Source organism: Dendropsophus ebraccatus, chromosome 4 (genome assembly GCF_027789765.1).
Source record: "Dendropsophus ebraccatus isolate aDenEbr1 chromosome 4, aDenEbr1.pat, whole genome shotgun sequence".
NCBI classification, from domain to species: domain Eukaryota; kingdom Metazoa; phylum Chordata; class Amphibia; order Anura; family Hylidae; genus Dendropsophus; species Dendropsophus ebraccatus.
In genome coordinates this window covers 159,630,738-159,651,577 of record NC_091457.1, presented here as the reverse complement: position 1 = coordinate 159,651,577, position 20,840 = coordinate 159,630,738, and the positions used below count along the sequence as shown (strand labels likewise).

At 49.5% G+C, this 20,840-nt stretch overlaps 1 protein-coding gene across 2 annotated transcripts in view; it reads right to left on the bottom strand.

Moving 5' to 3' along the window:
* LOC138790094 (flavin-containing monooxygenase 5-like) overlaps positions 1 to 20,044 on the bottom strand; it is a 37,066-nt gene extending 17,022 nt beyond the window's left edge. The window contains exons 1-4 of one of the 2 annotated variants that reach the window (XM_069969052.1): positions 19,956 to 20,044; positions 6,783 to 6,933; positions 5,330 to 5,518; positions 4,681 to 4,843 (exon numbers count right to left, since the gene is read on the bottom strand). In XM_069969052.1, the coding sequence (XP_069825153.1) occupies positions 4,681 to 4,843; positions 5,330 to 5,518; positions 6,783 to 6,914 (484 nt within the window). In that variant the 5' untranslated portion in view covers positions 6,915 to 6,933; positions 19,956 to 20,044. Of the gene's footprint in view, positions 1 to 4,680; positions 4,844 to 5,329; positions 5,519 to 6,782; positions 6,935 to 19,955 lie in introns of both variants that reach the window. The other variant, XM_069969051.1, reaches the window with a different exon arrangement.
* Between the last annotated feature and the right edge of the window lie 796 nt (positions 20,045 to 20,840).

The window sequence follows — 20,840 nt, the reverse complement described above, 5'->3', positions numbered from 1 at the left end:
TTTTGGGTGGTTATGGCAATCTGGTGGGGGTCACTGTCAACGTGTGTGAGTTAGAGGCAGCGTGCCGTGGTCAGAGGCAACGTGCGGTGGTCAGAGGGGGGGGGGGGCACAGTATCACTTTTTATCCCCTGTCACCAATCATTTATGGTGACAGGGGATAAAAAGTGCTTCTTTGCACTGGGAACAGGCGATCAGCGGTATATAGTATATACCGCTGATCGCCTGTACAAGGCCACACGGGGGGGTCCCTGATCACTGCCCCATGCTCTCCGCTACCTCCGGTACTGAGAACTCGGCCTGACACTGGCCACACTGCAAGAGATTACTGAGAACCCGGCCTGACACTGGCCACACTGCAGGAGATTACTGAGAACCCAGCCTGACACTGGGGACACTGCAAGAGATTACTGAGAACCCAGCCTGACACTGGGGACACTGCAAGAGATTACTGAGAACCCGGCCTGACACTGGCCACACTGCAGGAGATTACTGAGAACCCAGCCTGACACTGGGGACACTGCAGGAGATTACTGAGAACCCAGCCTGACACTGGCCACACTGCAAGAGATTACTGAGAACCCGGCCTGACACTGGCCACACTGCAGGAGATTACTGAGAACCCGGCCTGACACTGGCCACACTGCAGGAGATTACTGAGAACCCGGCCTGACACTGGCCACACTGCAAGAGATTACTGAGAACCCAGCCTGACACTGGCCACACTGCAAGAGATTACTGAGAACCCAGCCTGACACTGGCCACACTGCAAGAGATTACTGAGAACCCGGCCTGACACTGGCCACACTGCAGGAGATTACTGAGAACCCGGCCTGACACTGGCCACACTGCAAGAGATTACTGAGAACCCGGCCTGACACTGGCCACACTGCAAGAGATTACTGAGAACCCGGCCTGACACTGGCCACACTGCAAGAGATTACTGAGAACCCGGCCTGACACTGGCCACACTGCAGGAGATTACTGAGAACCCGGCCTGACACTGGCCACACTGCAGGAGATTACTGAGAACCCGGCCTGACACTGGCCACACTGCAGGAGATTACTGAGAACCCGGCCTGACACTGGCCACACTGCAGGAGATTACTGAGAACCCGGCCTGACACTGACCACACTGCAAGAGATTACTGAGAACCCGGCCTGACACTGGCCACACTGCAGGAGATTACTGAGAACCCAGCCTGACACTGGCCACACTGCAGGAGATTACTGAGAACCCGGCCTGACACTGGCCACACTGCAGGAGATTACTGAGAACCCGGCCTGACACTGACCACACTGCAGGAGATTACTGAGAACCCGGCCTGACACTGGCCACACTGCAGGAGATTACTGAGAACCCAGCCTGACACTGGCCACACTGCAGGAGATTACTGAGAACCCGGCCTGACACTGGCCACACTGCAGGAGATTACTGAGAACCCGGCCTGACACTGACCACACTGCAGGAGATTACTGAGAACCCGGCCTGACACTGGCCACACTGCAGGAGATTACTGAGAGAACCCAGCCTGACACTGGCCACACTGCAGGAGATTACTGAGAACCCAGCCTGACACTGGGGACACTGCAAGAGATTACTGAGAACCCGGCCTGACACTGGCCACACTGCAGGAGATTACTGAGAACCCAGCCTGACACTGGGGACACTGCAAGAGATTACTGAGAACCCGGCCTGACACTAGCCACACTGCAGGAGATTGCAAGAGCCATTGAACTGTCTGAGATCCAGGCTCTACACATTGAAAAGAAAGAGACTGCAGTTTCAGTCAATGCAATCTCCAAATCTGCCTATGATAATAGGAACACCAGGAGTAGAAAAGAGAGAACTGTATGTGTAAACTGCAGTAAATGTGGCAGAGAGGGTCACACAAGCCAGGAGTGCACTGTGGTACAGAATAAGACATGCTATGCTTGTGGAAAGATGGGCACTGTGGTACAGAATAAGGGCCCTATTCCACCAGACGATTATCGTTCGCATAATCGTTAACGATTAATGATCTCAAACGACCGCTATTGCGAAAGACCTGAAAACGTTCACTCATTTCCATGGAACGATAATCGTTACTTATGATCGTATTTGCGATCGTTTTTTCTTCGCTATTTCTTCGCTATTGCGTTCGTATCTACTGCGAACGACCGAACGCCGTCTTATTCAATGCGAACGATTTGCGAACGTTTTGCGAACAAGCAACGATAAAAATAGGTCCAGGTCTTATAAAGCGATCAACGATTTCTCGTTCGGTCATTTATCGTTAACTGCATTTTAACCGAACGATTATAGTTTAGATCCAAGCGATTTAATCGCCCTGTGGGGTTAGGGGCCATTTTAGTCCAGAAGCAACGCACAGGCGACTATAGACCTATTCAGTACGCAAGCAGATCCCTCACTGATGTGGAGAGACATTATTCTCAGACTGAGAAAGAACCTTTGGCTGTTGTTTGGGGATGTGAAAGGTTTCACACCTATCTCTATGGTCTTGATTTTGAAATTGTAACAGATCACAAACCATTGGAAGTGATATATTCTCCTTGATCCAAACCATCAGCCAGAATTGAAAGATGGGTTCTTCGTCTGCTACCATACCGTTTTAAAGTGCGATACAGACCTGGACCTACTAATGCAGCAGATGCACTGTCCAGATTGCCACAGTCTTCAGCACCATTTCATAATGTAGCAGAAGAGTACATTCGCTTTGTTGCTGCTAAAGCCATTCCCCAAGCATTGACACCACGTGAGGTGGAAGAGTTATCATCAGTGGACCCAGAAATTGCACAGCTGAGAAATTGTATAAAACGAGAAACCTGGGAGGATTGTGACCCAGGATATCGCAGAATCAAACATGAACTGAGCATTGCTGGACAACTAGTGTTACGTGGGAATCGTATCTTGATGCCTAAAAACTACGGAAACAAACCTTGCACTTAGCCCATGAGGGCCACCAAGGTATGGTGCGCACCAAACAACGATTACGTGAGAAAGTTTGGTGGTCTCCTCGTGTCGAGTCTGTCAGCTGGTGGGTAGCAAACCTAAGCCAGAACCAGTAACACACACTGTTCTACCTGCGGGACCATGGGAAGAGCTGGCTATTGATCTGTGTGACATTCCATCTGGATACCATTTCTTAGTTGTTGTGGACTATTATTCAAGGTGGCAAGAGGTGGTAGTTCTTACAGAAGCAACTTCAACAATAATAATTTAGGGTCTGGAGCGCATTTTTGCTTCTCATGGGTTGCCTAAACTGATTGTGAGTGATAATGGTGTCGAGTTCACGTCTCAGGAATTTCAAGATTATCTCAACACAAATGCCATTGAACATCGTCGTGCAACTCCATACTGGCCTCAAGCTAATGGAGAGGTGGAACGCCAGAACAGAACCCTATTGAAAGCTCTGCGTATAGCTCATTTGGAGAGAAGGGATTGGAAAAAGGAACTGTGGCGTTTTCTTTTGGCTTATCGTACAATCCCCCATGCAACAACAGGAGTTAGTCCTGCTGAACTTCTTTGTGGTCGCAAATTCAGGACAAAATTGCCGGATATTGGGGGTTCTTCTCCTATAAGTTGGGAAATGTTCCAGGAAATTGATGAGGAAAGGAAGATCCGAGCCGAACAATATGCAAACCACCAGCGCCATTGTCAAACTAGTGGCCTGAAACAAGGAGATAAGGTGTTGCTTCAAAATGAACGGTTTAACAAATTGTCCCCATACTTTGAACCTGAACCTTATGTGTTGAAGGAAAAGAGAGGCACTCAGGTGGTTCTGGAGGATTTAGATGGAAACACAAAAGTGCGCAATTCATCCTTTGAAGAAATTTATTGATTCAGAAAGCCAAGGCCTGGAGGACCATGAATCAGCAGAAAGTAGTAGTGGTACCTCCAGTAATTCACACAACGACCCACAACCATCTACTTCAGAAACTTCAGACTTGCCAAGAGCAAAGCGAGCAACGAATCCACCGGCCTACCTACAAGACTATGTGTATGGACAGGAGTTTACAGTTTAAAGTGTTAGGGGTTTCCCCTTGACAATTAATTGTTTATTGCTGTTTATTGTGTTTGATTTCTAGTTCATGTTCAGATGCTGTTCTTCAAGGAAAGGAGGGATTGTAGTATGTTGGAAAGTAATGTGTTAACTTGCTGGCTGCAAAATGTTACAATATTATGTCCATCTGTCTTGTTGCCGCGTGTCTGAGTCTGACCTGCATGGAATAAAGTAAGCAGCCCAAGCCTGGTCTCTGTTCATACACTACAGTGGGCGGGGTTACAAATTAGGTGTTACAGCTTGATTGGCAACAGAAGAGACAAAGATCATGTGACCTCTGTCTCAGAAGGGAGGGGGAGGACAGAGGAGTGGAGACAGAGTGGACCAGGAAGTAAAGATTTTCAGCAGCTTCAGGGTGTGAGTCAGGATGTGCTGCGAACAAACTACGGCCGAATTCAAGTAATACAAACCTATTACGCACAAGCTTAGTTTATAGATGGGGATTGAACAGGGTGAAATATTTCTTTGCCGGAGTTCCCCTTTAAGATCAATTCACATTGGTGAGATTTGCTGCCGATAATCCTGCAGTAAATCCCGTCCTATAATTGACTGATAAATCTACCAAAAATCTTCTTTATCAACAAACCCCACAATATTGTGGGCTGACAATCTTTGGTACCTGGGAAGGATTGAAGTGATAGGTTCGGAGCAGTGTGATGACCAACACACACCAGGATGGCGTCAAACACTTGTGTCTCCTGTTTGCCTTCATGTTCTGTGGTAACGTCCCATTGACCAGTAGCTGTGAAATCTGGGCGCTTTTTAACACTGACAACGGATGTCTTTGAAAGGAAGATTAAAAAAAAAATTTTTTTTAGTTTGAGTAAAGTTTAGCGATTGTTTATTAAAGCAGGATTCCAATTTAAATGCACCATTAAGAAATGTCAAGGTATATTGGTGATGGAAAAAACACAGATGTTGTCTTTTAGCTGTCTATCTCTCTGCAGCGTGGGTGTGGTCCCAGGCACTCCCCCTCCCATTTTCCTCCTCCCCCCTTCATAGACTTGTAATCTGATTCCAGAGCTGCTACAAGTTTTGCCCAATAAATAAAAGTTGTTTTTAAGAGTGGATGACAGTTTACCAGGAAGGCGTAGAGGGAAGTTGCTTGATAAAAGGGAAAGGAGACATTTTTGTCTGATAAGATATATTATTATATATTTTTTTTCTATACAAAGTTTGTTGACATGACAGATTAAATGTGTGCGGCCACTTGGAGGTAGGAGGCGTTGGTGCACACATTGGGAGTTTCGCTCATCCCTAAATATTACCTTGAACTTGATATATTTCCGGAGTTGAAAATGTTCAGTATATTTATGGAAATACTGCAGCACTTTGGAGTTGTGCATGTAGTTGGGATAGTCCTCAGGGATCGGGTAGTCACTGTAGCACATCATTTCCTTGGATGTATTGATGATCACGGAATAGTAAATGCTGGCTCGGGTCTCTTCAGGATCTTTCTGAAATGAAAAAACATGACATATTTATCACATAAATCACGCTGAGACAATATGCAAAATTGCTTAAAGGGGTATTTCCATCTCAATTAACAGTTCTACTTTTTGAAAATAAAAATATTTGCTAAACTTGTCTTCTTCCCCTGATATGCTGCTATCTCCCTCCCATTGTTGACATCTTGTTGTCTAGGTCACTAAACAACACTCTGCTCTAAAAGCAGTGGTCTGGCTGGTGTTCATATAGAGATATATATATACACTATCTCTATAGAAACACCATCCAGACCACTGCTTTTAGAGTAGAGTGATGTTTGGTAACCTAGACAACGAGATGTCGACAATAGCAGCATATCAGGGGAAGAAGACAAGTTTTCTATATTTACCTTGATGAGTCCTACATGTATAACAGGAGTAAGTCTGGCCCAGTCGCCCCTAGCAACCAATCAGATTCCACCTTTCATTTTCCAAAGAGTCTGTGAGGAATGAAAGGTGGAATCTGATAAATCTCCCCCATTGTTATAGAAAAGCTGGTCGAGTTATAGACAGCCCTTTATAAACCCTAGTAACATTGCAATGGTCAGATATACCCTGTAAATGGTGCCAGTAAAATTATAGGCGGAGCCATAAAAAATAAACTCCATCATGTTACTGGTATTAGAATATGGCAATGTAGCGCCGCTCCTGGGTCTTGCCGATCTTTTACAACTGGAATCCGGGTACGTCATATACTTTGTTCCCCCTAGCTGGGACATCACGGCCCGGCTGGTCGATCGCCCGCTCAGCCACTCTGGTGACGGTGACAGGTTAGAGGAATAGAGGAGGGATAACTGTGAGGTACCATCGATAGAGATTGGTTTCCAGTCAACTCTAAGCTGGTGGCAACACATAATACAGTGCATGACTTTGGTCGCATATACACTTAACCCTTTACATAAATACCTTTAGCTGTATCTGACAATCAATAAACACACTGTGCGACCTCTAGTGGTGGGAATACATGAAGACACTTTCAGCCCAGAATACCAACCTACATATAGGAATACAGAACAGCAATGGCACACCTATTCAGGGATATAGCAGGTATATCCATGCAGAGACTGGAAGCGGCTGTATCTCCTCTGCTTCTCTGTGACCGGATCATCTTATTAGTATATTTAAGAGGAGTTTTAGTAACTATTGTGCCATCAATTTGAACTTACAGAGAAATCATCCAGTTTCACTTTACACCATGTTTGATAAACCTCCCTCAATATAAATGTGACTGTACCTTAAACCTCCAGAGTCCTCCAATGTCGTCACTTCTTTCAAAGCACGTTGGCTCTAAACCTTCATCGAGGCAGCATTTTATTGCAGGCAGTCCGCTGGCTCCGGCACCGATCACGGCGACCTTCTTACCCATGGTGGTGTGTTGGGTTCAGCTTTAGAGAACAGAACACTGTTAGGAAAGTCAACTTTTACCACATTTTATTGGGAGCGGCCATATTGACTGCGCTGATTAACAGCAATTAGAGTCATGCTTTACAGCAAACCTTCATAGACATATAAACAATAGACTGGAGACTGACATCTATGACCATTTGGCTCTACTAGGCATTGCTTCCACCTACCTAGAATCCTGCTCCACACTGATGAGGGGCAACCCCCCGAAACTGCTGTCTGTGGATGGATACCTGGCCTCCGGAGGTCACCACAATAACATCATGCCAATCGTATCACATAGAGCTTGTGTGGGGGCAGGGCTGATGGATGAGGACAATGCTTCTCAACTTCTTGCCACAGATATGAACAACCAAAGCCATAACTAACAGGTTGACCGAATATATAACCTGATAGGCCAGAACCAGAGGACCCCTCTCCCCACTCAGCATACATATACACGTCTAGCCAAGCACCCATGTTTATCAGGGGATTGGGAGATATAGACAAACAAGAGCCCCGACTGTATGGCCAGCCTTAGCCAAAGATTTCCTTTGAACCCCACACAGATGTTTTTGTAGTTTTTCTTCCACAATGTGAAATAGAACAAAAAATTTAGTTGCCGTGTCTGCTATGACTTTTTACATGTCTACCGAAACTTTGTACAATGCATACCCTTCCTAGTACAGTACTGTTAAATATAAAGGGGGTTATCCAGCGCTACAAAAACATGGACACTTTCCCCCTCTCTTGTCTCCAAATTGGGTGGGGTTTGGAACTCAGTTCCATTGAAGTAAATGGAGCTTAATTGCAAACCGCACCTGAACTGAAGACAAGAGAGGGGGAAAAGTGGCCATGTTTTTGTAGCGCTGGATACTGGTGCTAGATAGTTATACAGATTTGTAAATCTCCAGTCTTCCAGTACTTATCAGCTGCTGTATGTCCTGCAGGAAGTGGTGTATTCTCTCCAGTCTGACAAGGTCCGTTTCAGTTGGTGCTTCTATCCCAATACTGGACACTTTAACATTACATTTTTGTATATTTTCAGCTTTACAGGGCCCAGGTACCTAACCTAGCATTCCTAAAGGGCCCAGGAACCTAACCTAGCATTCCTAAAGGGCCCAGGAACCTAACCTAGCATTCCTACAGGGCCCAGGAACCTAACCTAGCATTCCTACAGGGCCCAGGAACCTAACCTAGCATTCCTACAGGCAGGGCCGCCGATAGGGCAGTACAACCGGTACTGCCGTATGGGGCCCGGCCCTAAGAGACATGGGGGGGGGGGCCCGGCGGGCCCGCCGGCCGCCGCCCCCTCCCCCGGCCGCCGCCCCCTCCCCGACCGCTATGCTAGGGGGGCCCGCACGGCCCCCCTTGCCACCTGGGGGGGGGGGGGGGTTGTGCCGCTTCGGTCCGGTGAGCTTCCGGCACACGCTGCCTCTATCACTGGCCGGAAGCTCACAGCTGCAGCCCTGCGGTCCTTCTCTCCTGCTCGGCAGCGGCGCACGTGACGTCATCGCGCCGAGCAGGAGAGAAGTTCCTGGACCGCGGGGCTGCAGCTGTGAGCTTCCGGCCAGTGATAGAGGCAGCGTGTGCCGGAAGCTCACCGGACCAAAGCTGCATGGGAAGGGGGGACCTGCCTCTGCTCCCCCGGCCGCTCCCTCTTCCCCCAGCCTCTCCTCCTGTACCCCCCTCCAGCCTCTCCTCCTGCACCCCCCTTCCAGACTCTCCTCCTGTACCCCCTTCCAGCCTCTCCTCCTGTACCCCCCCTCCAGCCTCTCCTCCTGTACCCCCCTCCAGCCTCTCCTCCTGTACCCCCCCTCCAGCCTCTCCTCCTGTACCCCCCCTCCAGCCTCTCCTCCTGTACCCCCCCCTCCAGCCTCTCCTCCTGTACCCCCCCTCCAGCCTCTCCTCCTGTACCCCCCCCTCCAGCCTCTCCTCCTGTACCCCCCCCTCCAGCCTCTCCTCCTGTACCCCCCCCCTCCAGCCTCTCCTCCTGTACCCCCCCTCCAGCCTCTCCTCCTGTACCCCCCCTCCAGCCTCTCCTCCTGTACCCCCCCCCTCCAGCCTCTCCTCCTGTACCCCCCTTCCAGCCTCTCCTCCTGTACCCCCCCTCCAGCCTCTCCTCCTGTACCCCCCTCCAGCCTCTCCTCCTGTACCCCCCCTCCAGCCTCTCCTCCTGTACCCCCCCTCCTGTACCCCCTCCAGCCTCTCCTCGTGTACCCCCCTGTCTCTCCTCCTGCACCCCCAGCCTCTCCTCCTGTACCTCCTCTAGCCTCTCCTCCTGCACCCCAAAGCCTCTCCTCCTGCACACCACAGCCTCTCCTCCTGTACCCCTCAGCCTCTCCTCCTGTACCCCTCAGCCTCACCCCCTGTACCCCACAGCCTCTCCCCCAGCCTCTCCTCCTCTACCCCCCCTCCAGCCTCTCCTCCTGCACCCCCCTTCCAGCCTCTCCTCCTGTACCCCCTTCCAGCCTCTCCTCCTGTACCCCCTTCCAGCCTCTCCTCCTGTACCCCCTTCCAGCCTCTCCTCTTGTACCCCCCCGCCTCTCCTCCTGCACCCCATAGCCTCTCCTCCTGCACCCCACAGCCTCTCCTCCTGCACCCCACAGCCTCTCCTCCTGCACCCCACAGCCTCTCCCCCAGCCTCTTCTCCTGCACCCCCCAGCCTCTCCTCCTGCACCCCACAGCCTCTCCCCCAGCCTCTTCTCCTGCACCCCCCAGCCTCTCCTCCTGCACCCCACAGCCTCACCCAGCCTCTTCTCCTGCACCCCCAGCCTCTCCTCCTGCACCCCACAGCCTCTCCCCCAGCCTCTTCTCCTGCACCCCCCAGCCTCTCCTTCTGCACCCCACAGCCTCACCCAGCCTCTTCTCCTGCACCCCTCAGCCTCTCCTCCTGCACCCCACAGCCTCTCCCACAGCCTCTTCTCCTGCACCCCCCAGCCTCTCCCCCAGCCTCTTCTCCTGCACCCCCAGCCTCTCCTCCTGCACCCCACAGCCTCTCCTGCACCCCACAGCCTCTCCTCCTGCACCCCACAGCCTCTCCTCCTGCACCCCACAGCCTCTCCTCCTACACCCCAAAGCCTCTCCTCCTGCACCCCACAACCTCTCCCCCTAGCCTACCCTCCTGCACCCCCAGCCTTTCCGTCAGCACCCCCAAGCCTCTCTGTCAGCACCCCCCAGCCTCTCCTCCTGCACCCCCTAGCCTCTCCACCAGCACCCCCAGCTGCTCCCCCTGCCCCCCAGCTGCTCCTCCGTCTGTCCCCCATCTTCTCCCCCTGCCACCCCAGCTGCCCAATCTTCTCCCTGCCACCCTAGCTGCCCCCTATCTGCTCCCCCTGCCTGCCACCCCAGCTGCTCCTCCTGCCCCCCATCTACTCCCCCTGCCACCCCAGCTGCTGCCCCTGAGCTGATCCCTCTGCCCCACATTGCTCCCTCTGCCCCCCCAGCTGCTCCCCCTGCCCCTCTCACCCCAGCTGCTCCCCCTGCCCCCATCTACTACCCCTGCCCCTCTCACCCCAGCTGCTCCCCCTGCCCCTCTCACCCCAGCTGCTCCCCCTGCCCCCATCTACTACCCCTGCCCCTCTCACCCCAGCTGCTCCCCCTGCCCCTCTCACCCCAGCTGCTCCCCCTGCCCCCATCTACTACCCCTGCCCCTCTCACCCCAGCTGCTCCCCCCGCCCCCATCTACTACCCCTGCCCCTTTCACCCCAGCTTCTCCCCCTGCCCCCCATCTGCTCCTCCTCCTGCCCCCATCTACTCCCCCTGCCCCCAGCTGCTCCCTCTGCCTCCCCAGATTCTCCCCCTGCCTCCCCAGATTCTCCCCCTGCCACCCCTAGCTGCTCCCCCTCCCCGTCACCCCAGCTGCTCTCCTTCCCCCTGTCACCCCAGCTTCTCCCCTTCACCCCAGCGGCTTCCCCTGCCACCCCCAGCTGCCCTCCTGCCCCAGTCACCCCCAGCTGCCTGCTTGCAGACTAGTTGTGGTCGGAGAAGTCTTCTTGATCGCTGCGCCAGATGGAGAAGAAAGCAAGAAGCGACGGCAATCGGAGAAGACGTCACCTGTGAGTCATTAGTAACTGCACTGTAATCACTTCTATAGTGTGCAGAGCCTGTGTACCATTGGGGTCTATAAGGGTCAGTGTATTGTTTGCGGTAGTGTACTGACACAGCCCCGCGGACACTACAGTACACTAGCGCAAACTTTTAAACTAGGACCCAACTACAACAGCCGCAGGCACTACAACTCCCAGCATATGCTGAGGGCTGCAGACTGTCAGTACATGCTGGGAGTTGTAGTGCCTGCAGCTGTTGTAGTTGGGTCCTAGGTGCATTATACACTGGATGCTTTGTAGCATATAAGAATACATAGATCTGTGGGGGCTCGGTGTAGGGAAGTGACCCCAGAACATCACTAATAGGGGATAGGGGAAGATGTTGTTGTTCTATCCCCTATTAGTGATGTTCTGGGGTCACTTCCCTGCACTGAGCCCCCACAGATCTATGTATTCTTATATGCTACAAAGCATCCAGTGTATAGGACCCAACTACAACAGCTGCAGGCACTACAACTCCCAGCATGTACTGACAGTCTGCAGCCCTCAGAGTATGCTGGGAGTTGTAGTACAGTGTAGACAGATGTATTGCTGGACCCTCAGGGCTGATGTCACCCACAGATTGCAGCCACCAGGAGCCTCTGCACACAGTGATTTATTACAGGGTTGTCCTCTCAGAGACTACAACTCCCAGCATACCCTGAGAGCTGTATAAATGTAGGGATTTGTCACAAATACAGATGAATTCAGGAAAGGACGGGGTCAGCATGTCGTGTCTCACTGGTTCTATATTGGTGGGCCCCAGGTACCCCAGTCCAACACTAGACAGAAGCGGCCCCCAAACTAAGACGTCCCCGGCCTCCTTCCTTCCTCCTCATTTGTTTGATGAGAACAGCGGGCATCAAGCAGAGTGACACCCAAGTGCCAGGGTATATACCATGCATGTACAGTAATGGGGGGAGGGGGGGCGCCTCAGCGTGCAAAGTGCCTAGGGCAGCATAAACTCTAAATACAGGCCTGGCTGCCGGCACTTCATACCAGGAGCCTATGGGAGGCCGGGCCGTGACCTCTCCGGCAGGCGTGATCATGTGACGTCATCACGCCTGCCGGAAGTCCCGTCCCTGCGGCTCGCAAGATGGAGCCCGAAGAGGAGGAGGAAGAGCTGCTGCCTGCACAGTGCGGATTAGGTGAGTAGGATGTTTGTTTTTTTAGGGGCATTATTAGTATATGGGGGCACCTCTGGGGGCATTATTAGCATATGGGGGCACCTCTGGGGGCATTATTAGTATATGGGGGCACCTCTGGGGGCATTATTAGTATATGGGGGCACCTCTGGGGGCATTATTAGTATATGGGGGCACCTCTGGGGGCATTATTAGTTCATGGAAGGCACCTCTGGGGGCATTATTAGTTCATGGAAGGCACCTCTGGGGGCATTATTAGTTCATGGGGGGCACCTCTGGGGGCATTATTAGTATATGGGGGCACCTCTGGGGGCATTATTAGTATATGGGGGCACCTCTGGGGGCATTATTAGTGTATGGGGGCACCTCTGGGGGCATTATTAGTGTATGGGGGCACCTCTGGGGGCATTATTAGTGTATGGGGGCACCTCTGGGGGCATTATTAGAGTATGGGGGCACCTCCGGGGGCATTATTAGTATATGGGGGCACCTCCGGGGGCATTATTAGTTCTTGGGGGGCACCTCTGGGGGCATTATTAGTATATGGGGGCACCTCTGGGGGCATTATTAGTATATGGGGGCACCTCTGGGGGCATTATTAGTATATGGGGGCACCTCTGGGGGCATTATTAGTATATGGGGGCACCTCTGGGGGCATTATTAGTATATGGGGGCACCTCTGGGGGCATTATTAGTATATGGGGGCACCTCTGGGGGCATTATTAGTATATGGGGGCACCTCTGGGGGCATTATTAGTATATGGGGGCACCTCTGGGGGCATTATTAGTATATGGGGGCACCTCTGGGGGCATTATTAGTATATGGGGGCACCTCTGGGGGCATTATTAGTATATGGGGGCACCTCTGGGGGCATTATTAGTATATGGGGGCACCTCTGGGGGCATTATTAGTATATGGGGGCACCTCTGGGGGCATTATTAGTATATGGGGGCACCTCTGGGGGCATTATTAGTATATGGGGGCACCTTTGGGGGCATTATTAGTATATGGGGGCACCTCTGGGGGCATTATTAGCTCATGGGGGCACCTCTGGGGGCATTATTATCTCATTGGGGGCACCTCTGGGGGCATTATTAGTGTATGGGGGCACCTCTGGGGGCATTATTAGTGTATGGGGGCACCTCTGGGGGCATTATTAGTGTATGGGGGCACCTCTGGGGGCATTATTATTGGTGAACATATACAAATCAAACAGCCCCCCAGACCCTCGAAATTCAATAACCCCAAACGGGGCATTGCCTAGTACTCAACAGCATTCTGAATACAGGGGAACCCCTACCCCACTCTTGTATAAGTTTTAGTCTCCATCATAATGAGCCCCGCTGGGCTTGTAGACACGCTATAAATTGTACGTTGCAAGGGTGAATATAACGCACTGCATACAGAGCACAAGAGGCAGCTATACAAGTAAGTGTCTGTATGGTGACATTTAAATTGCACCTTGTTCACATTTAGGTTCTACAATTTTATAACTGTATAACAGAGGTTACATTTTAAGCCACTGGGGAAAATGGGGTATATGAGCCAGTTCTCTAGAATTGATCGGAACCAAATTATACCTCCCAGCAAGGCGTGGGGCGAACACACTATTTTTTTTATTATTAATGTGGGGGGCCCAGACACTTTGGTTGTATGGGGCCCCGAAATTCCTGATGGCGGCCCTGCCTACAGGACCCAGGAACCTAACCTAGCATTCCTAAAGGGCCCAGGAACCTAACCTAGCATTCCTACAGGGCCCAGGAACCTAACCTAGCATTCCTAAAGGGCCCAGGAACCTAACCTAGCATTCCTACAGGGCCCAGGAACCTAACCTAGCATTCCTACAGGGTCCATGAACCTAACCTAGCATTCCTACAGGGCCCATATACCTAACCTAGCATTCCTACAGGGCCCAGGAACCTAACCTAGCATTCCTACAGGGCCCAGGAACCTAACCTAGCATTCCTACAGGGCCCATGAACCTAACCTAGTATTCCTACAGGGTCCAGGAACCTAACCTAGCATTCCTACAGGACCCATGAACCTAACCTAGTATTCCTACAGGACCCAGGAAAATAACCTAGCATTCCTAAAGGGTCCAGGAACCTAACCTGACATGCCTACAGGGCCCAGGAACCTAACCTAGCATTCCTACAGGGCCCAGGAACCTAACCTAGCATTCCTACAGGGTCCAGGAACCTAACCTAGCCTTCCTACAGGGCCCAGGAACCTAACCTAGCATTCCTACAGGACCCAGGAACCTAACCTAGCATTCCTACAGGGCCCAGGAACCTAACCTAGCATTCCTACAGGACCCAGGAACCTAACCTAGCATTCCTAAAGGGTCAACATCAATCCACAGGTCAAGAAATTGTCAGAAAACTAAACTTTTTATACTCTGTCTAGGGTTGGGCGTCCTGCTACGATCACTCCAAGACCCCCATGGGCAATTCTGAAAGAGGTAAAAAAAAAAAAAGAACCCAAGACTAACAGCAAAAAGATGTACAAAGAACTCTACAGACTGCAAAAGCCTAAAAAAGACTGGGGAAAAAAATGAAAAAATAAAGAATAAAAAAAACCTGAAAAAACCCTGAAAAACACAGAACCAGACAGGCTTTCCTACAGAAACACATTGCAGCCCGTGCCGGGACCACTGGGATATTACATAATATTACTGAGAAATGGCCTTGATGCAGAATGCAGAAGGAAGGAAGAAGAATGCGGCAGCGCTCGCCTAGACCGGACCCAGATGTAGACTGGACATCAGGTGATCACAACCTACAGAGGGGGACCTGGCTACTGGGGATACTACCTACAGAGGGGGACCTGGTTACTGGTGATACTACCTACAGAGGGGGACCTGGCTACTGGTGATACTACCTACACAGGGGGACCTGGCTACTGGGGATACTACCTACAGAGGGGGACCTGGCTACTGGTCATACTACCTACAGAGGGGGACCTGGCTACTGGTGATACTACCTACACAGGGGGACCTGGTTACTGGGGATACTACCTACAGAGGGGGACCTGGTTACTGGGGATACTACCTACAGAGGGGGACCTGGTTACTGTGGATACTACCTACAGAGGGGGACCTGTCTACTGTGGATACTACCTACAGAGGGGGACCTGTCTACTGGGGATACTACCTACAGAGGGGGACCTGGCTACTGGGGATACTACCTACAGAGGGGGACCTGGTTACTGGGGATACTACCTACAGAGGGGGACCTGGTTACTGGGGATACTACCTACAGAGGGGGACCTGGTTACTGGGGATACTACCTACAGAGGGGGACCTGTCTACTGGGGATACTACCTACAGAGGGGGACCTGGTTACTGTGGATACTACCTACAGAGGGGGACCTGGTTACTGTGGATACTACCTACAGAGGGGGATTTCAGACCCTTTATATTGTTATAATCTCATATACAAGAAATAGAGGGATATGTTCCAATGATACATTAATGACCTGTTGATCACTCGGCGGGGAGACATTCCAGATCTTCTCTATTACAGGGATCGATAATCTGATTACCATTCCGAGTAACAGAGACAATGATCAGCTGATGACAATGACAAATCAGCAGATTGTGTCTTTTGGTCCTCATGCAAAATCATCGGTCACTGACTATGTGCAAAAGTGATGCACGGCCGTTGGCTGATGAATGTGTAAAGAAAATAATAGAGTGTATACCTACCTGTTCTCGCTCCGCGATGCTCCTGCCCGCTCCCGGTATCTTCCTGGCTTCTGTTCTATTCCCGCAGCCACTGGAACTTTAGAACCGGTCTCTCAAGTGAAAGACTGCTCAGCCAATCCCTGGCCATGGCTAGTGATTGGCTGAGCAGCCTGTCACTTCAGATGCATAGAACTTCAGATGCATATAAGAACAAACAACCACCAGATCTAAACATCTAATATTTCATTATCTATTAGATCATCCAGAGATTGTTTGGCAATATGACAATATTTGGGACAGATCCTGTGTTCTCTATGGGGAAAAGAGGGTTAAGCGCTCGGTGTTCTCTATGGGGAAGAGAGGGTTAAGTGCTCTGGCTGCAGCTTATCTCTTCCAGAACAAAGGACTGTGGCAGTGATTATCCATCACACCCAACCCGTATCTCCACTGACATCATCTATGGGTGGATGGTTGGCGGAGCCCCATATACCTTATACTGTGAAAAGCAGGCACAACCGACTAAGATATAAGATGTATGGGGACCATTATTCTTCCTCCTGTCTCCCATTCCACTGCCAGCTACAATCCCTATTTGTTATCTTCCTCTGGTCTTCTACTTTATAGCCAGTCACAAAAGTTTAAAGAGTTTATTTTTGGCGACCTTGGTGCCAACCCAATATGTGCATAAACATGCACGAGAGAGTTGTGTGATATGGACCTGATGAAGAGAAGAGCATGATCGCAAAACACGTCGATTCTGATTTATCTGATTTACAATAAAGAAGAATCGCCCTTCCAAGCTCGTGTTGTGCAGCACTTCTGAATTCAGCGCTTTCTCCTGCCTATGTCTATGTTTCATATCCTGGAGTTATTGCTGAGGAAGCTGCAATCATCCTGATTGGTTTATGTGCATATACAAGCAGTGTGCCTATTCAGCACAACCAGACACGGTGAGCAGCCTCTACTGTGTTGTATTCAGTAACACCCTGTGGTTATTTTACTGTCATCATACATATAAGCTCCTGCCCCCAGAGGGGTTAAAGTGTCACTGCAGAAATCAATAGTACGGGCGATTTTAAAAAACCTTGTAATTGGGTTTATTAGCCAAAAATGCATTTTTATCATAAAAAAGCAGTTTGAAGCTCTTCCCCCCTGTCTTCATATTTTTCTATGGAGAGGGGAGGGGTGGAGGGAGATGAGGCCCCAAAACAGGGCAACAAAGAGTTAATTTACAGCTACATCACCGGGCTATCTCCTCTGAAGTCAGCACTGACCTCTCTGACCTCTGAATACCGGCTTTCACACAGCTCCCGCTGTGTAAACCTTTGTTCTCTGCCCTCTGCCGGTGACTAATCTCCCTCCTCTCCCCCTCCCCTCTCCATAGGTTACACAGGGCAAAGAGCAAACTAGCGCTGACAGTGCTTATTTGCTCCTCTATGTCACCCCATGTAATAGGGGCTTTAGGACAGTAATGACATACAATGATTTGGAATATTTAGGTTGAGGCTAAACACACAGAGGCTGAATTACTATAGCTAATTCTTAAAGGGGTACTCCGGTGAAAATCTTTTTCTTTCAAATCAGCTGGTTTCAGAAAGTTATATAGATTTGTAATTTGCTTCTATTTAAAAAATTCCAGTATTCCCCTACTTATCAGCTGCTGCATGTCCTGCAGGAAGTGGTGTATTCTTTCCAGTCTAACACAGTGCTCTCTGCAGCCATCTCTGTCCATGTCAGGAACTGCCCAGAGCAGCAGCAAATCCCCATAGAAAACCTCTCCTGCTCTGGACAGTTCCTGACATGGACAGAGGTGGCAGCAGAGAGCACTGTGTCCGACTGGAGAGAATACACCACTTCCTGCAGGACATATAGCAGCTGATAAGTACTGGAAGACTGGAGATTTTTAAATAGAAGCAAATTACAAATCTATATAACTTTTCTGAAACCAGTTGATTTGAAAGAAAAAGATTTTTGCTAGAGTACCCCTTTAAATAGTATAAACTTAGACTAGACAGTCTAAGAATGTGCCAAATGTAAACTGGGCCCATCTATGGACATTGTTGTGTAAATCATTATATATTTTTTTTTTTCAATTATGTTTAATCCATCATACAGAGGTTTCAAAAGTTTTGATATGCAGAGAAGCCCCCAATCGCAGGAGAAGTGCACGGCTTTGCGCTTCACTCCCTGGCTTACTGCTCAAAGTTACTCATTACCGGAGATGGACTCCATTTTTTTATCTTAGGAGCCAATCTCCTGCAACATGTTGTATCTAGCAGCAGGCCAGGGCACTTCCAACTTAAAGCGGTACTCCGGCGGGGCGGGGGGGCTTTTTTTCCGATCTGGCCGGGGAGGAGGTGGCTGAGGGCATAGGCATCCACTCACCTCCCCGGTTCAAGCGGCGGGCGCCGTATGGCAGCGCTCAGGTCGCCACTGCCCGGCTGCTTCCTGGTCTCTGACGCGGGCTTGAGACGTGATGTTAACAAATTGGGGGAGATTTATATGAGGCTATGTTCACACTGCGTATGAATACGTCCGTAGTGCGAGCCGCGAATATACGCACGTAGTTTTGAGGTTGATGCGTTCGCTTGAAAGTATACGATATACGCCCGCACAGTGCACACTACATATGAGTTTACGGCCGGATCGTATACGGCGCCGTGAAAAATGAACAAGACCATTGTTTGAGGACGGAAATGTTGAAACTCACGGCCGTGGATTTCCATTTCCTCATTTCAGCCAAATTGAACTTGATTTTTTGATCCAAAAGGTTCTGTCAGTTTTATTGGGCTGGGTGAAGATTTCCAAGTAAATGACCTGTTTCAGATCGCTTCGAAACAAGCCGGGGAAGCAGAACTGTACTACGGGCGTATGTTCGCGGTTCGTACACATCCGGCCGCATGTCTATTTTTCTCACACCCGTATTTTCAGCCGCACATGTACGGCAGCGTAAGACCTGCGTATGGATTCGTACGCAGTGTGAACATAGCCTGAGGGTGTAAATATACACCTGGTGTAAACTGCCCACAGCAACCAATCACAGCTCAGGTTTCAGCTCTGGTAGAATAAAAGAGGAGCTGTGATTGGTTGCTGTGGGCAGTTTACACCAGGTATATATTTACACCCTTTCATAAATCTCCCCCATTATATATCGTCGCGTGCGGAATTGTCCGATCTATTAAAATATGACATTATTGTTCCCACACGGTGAACGGAGTAAACAAACAAACAAAAAAACACCAGGATTGCTGCTTTTATAAAATTATATATCAGAAAAAAACTAATAAAAAGCAATCAAAATGTTTCTTCGACACCAATATGATATTAATAAAAACTAGAGATCATGGCGCAAAAAATGACACCTCAACCAGCCCTGTAGGTAGAAAAATAAAAGTGCTATGGCTCTTAGAAGGCGGGGAGGAAGATTGCATTTATTTGACCCGGACATCCGGGCATCAATGGGCTCAGTCTTGAAGGGGTTAAACAAGTAAAGGTTTCTTAAAAGCTCATGTAGTGCCCGGAATGTTCCCCAGTTTTATGGTGCAAATTGGATGAAAATCCTGGTGCCTAAATCCATCCCATAGTTTTTGCAGCTTCAATGCCGAATGGTCAGTACACTGTGAGAGCTACTGAAGTGATTTACACACCCTATGGCTATGTTCACACAACATATGGACAGCAGACGTTGTTTGGCACTCAAAAAAAAAAAAAAACGTCAGTTGTTGAATTAAAAATAGCATCGAAATCAATAAAGAACGGTCGGAAATAACCGACATGTCCATTATTACGAAGGCCGTTGTTCAATACATTGTGTGAAAAACGGCCGTTATTTGCATCGACTTCAATGCGACACATTTCACCATGAGAAGAATGTTCGTTCTTGTGATAAAATGTACATTGTGTGAAGCAACAAACAAAAAATAAATATAAAGAAAAAGTAATAAAATAAATCGACATCTACAAACAATAAATCAGATAGTAAATCTTGCCCAGAAGAGCTTACAATCTAAAAGCAGAAAATACTATTGTACTGTGCTAAGAATAAACAGAACTGAACCCTAATCCCCCCCCTTCGGTGATATAGTAAGAGGCTCAGATCACTTACCCACTGGTCCCGATAGCGACTTCTTTCTCAGTAAGGTTTCTGTAACTAGCTGCCGGTTTTAGTACTCGTCCCCCCTCCCCCTCTCGGGTGCAGAACACGGACATAGTAGCTGGAGGGCGGCCCTGTTCTTCTGAGTTAATGTTCAGCCTACTATACTACACTACTTTTTTATGTAAGTTTTATTACTTCTTGAAGATACTAATTTGTTTTGCAATAAGCTGATCGGTACGTGTTAGAGCTGGTTTATAATGCCATGCAGGGAATGGTTTCCATGCTCACTCACCTTGCATCAATCAAACACCTGTCATTACGAATCTTCACCCGATCGTTGTTTAGTCGCTCCTGCCGCCAGAAGATCGGGCAACTGTGCATGTGATCATACCACTGAGTGCCATGCATGAGACCTATTCTGATTCAATAGGGGTCGGCAACGCACCTCACCCAGCGTGGTCGTATCCATGGGTAGCAGGAGTGACAGTGTTTCTGTTGGTTACATGCTTCGCAAAAGCCTTTACTTATTGTGAGTAAGTGATGATGTAGTAGTGATAAAGTTTTGCCACTAGATGTCGCTGTTATAGGTATGTGTACTCAGTTGCTGCACGGCTGAAGTATGGAAAGGGTTATTGTTTATTTGTGTCACATGGATCTGCGAACCTATGGGAGTATCTTCTTCTTCTGTCCTATCTTGTACTTTACTTCTTCTTTATGCACTCTTCACCCATTCACAGCACACCTTACAGGGAGCTGTAGATAGGAAATCACATGGGTAGAGGAAGTGTAGACGTCTTTGGTCATTAGTTACACCTCGAGCAACCTTACTAAGCACTATGCAGCGTTAAACCCCTCACAGGTTGGACTAGAAGAGTCACCGTGCAGAACAGTATT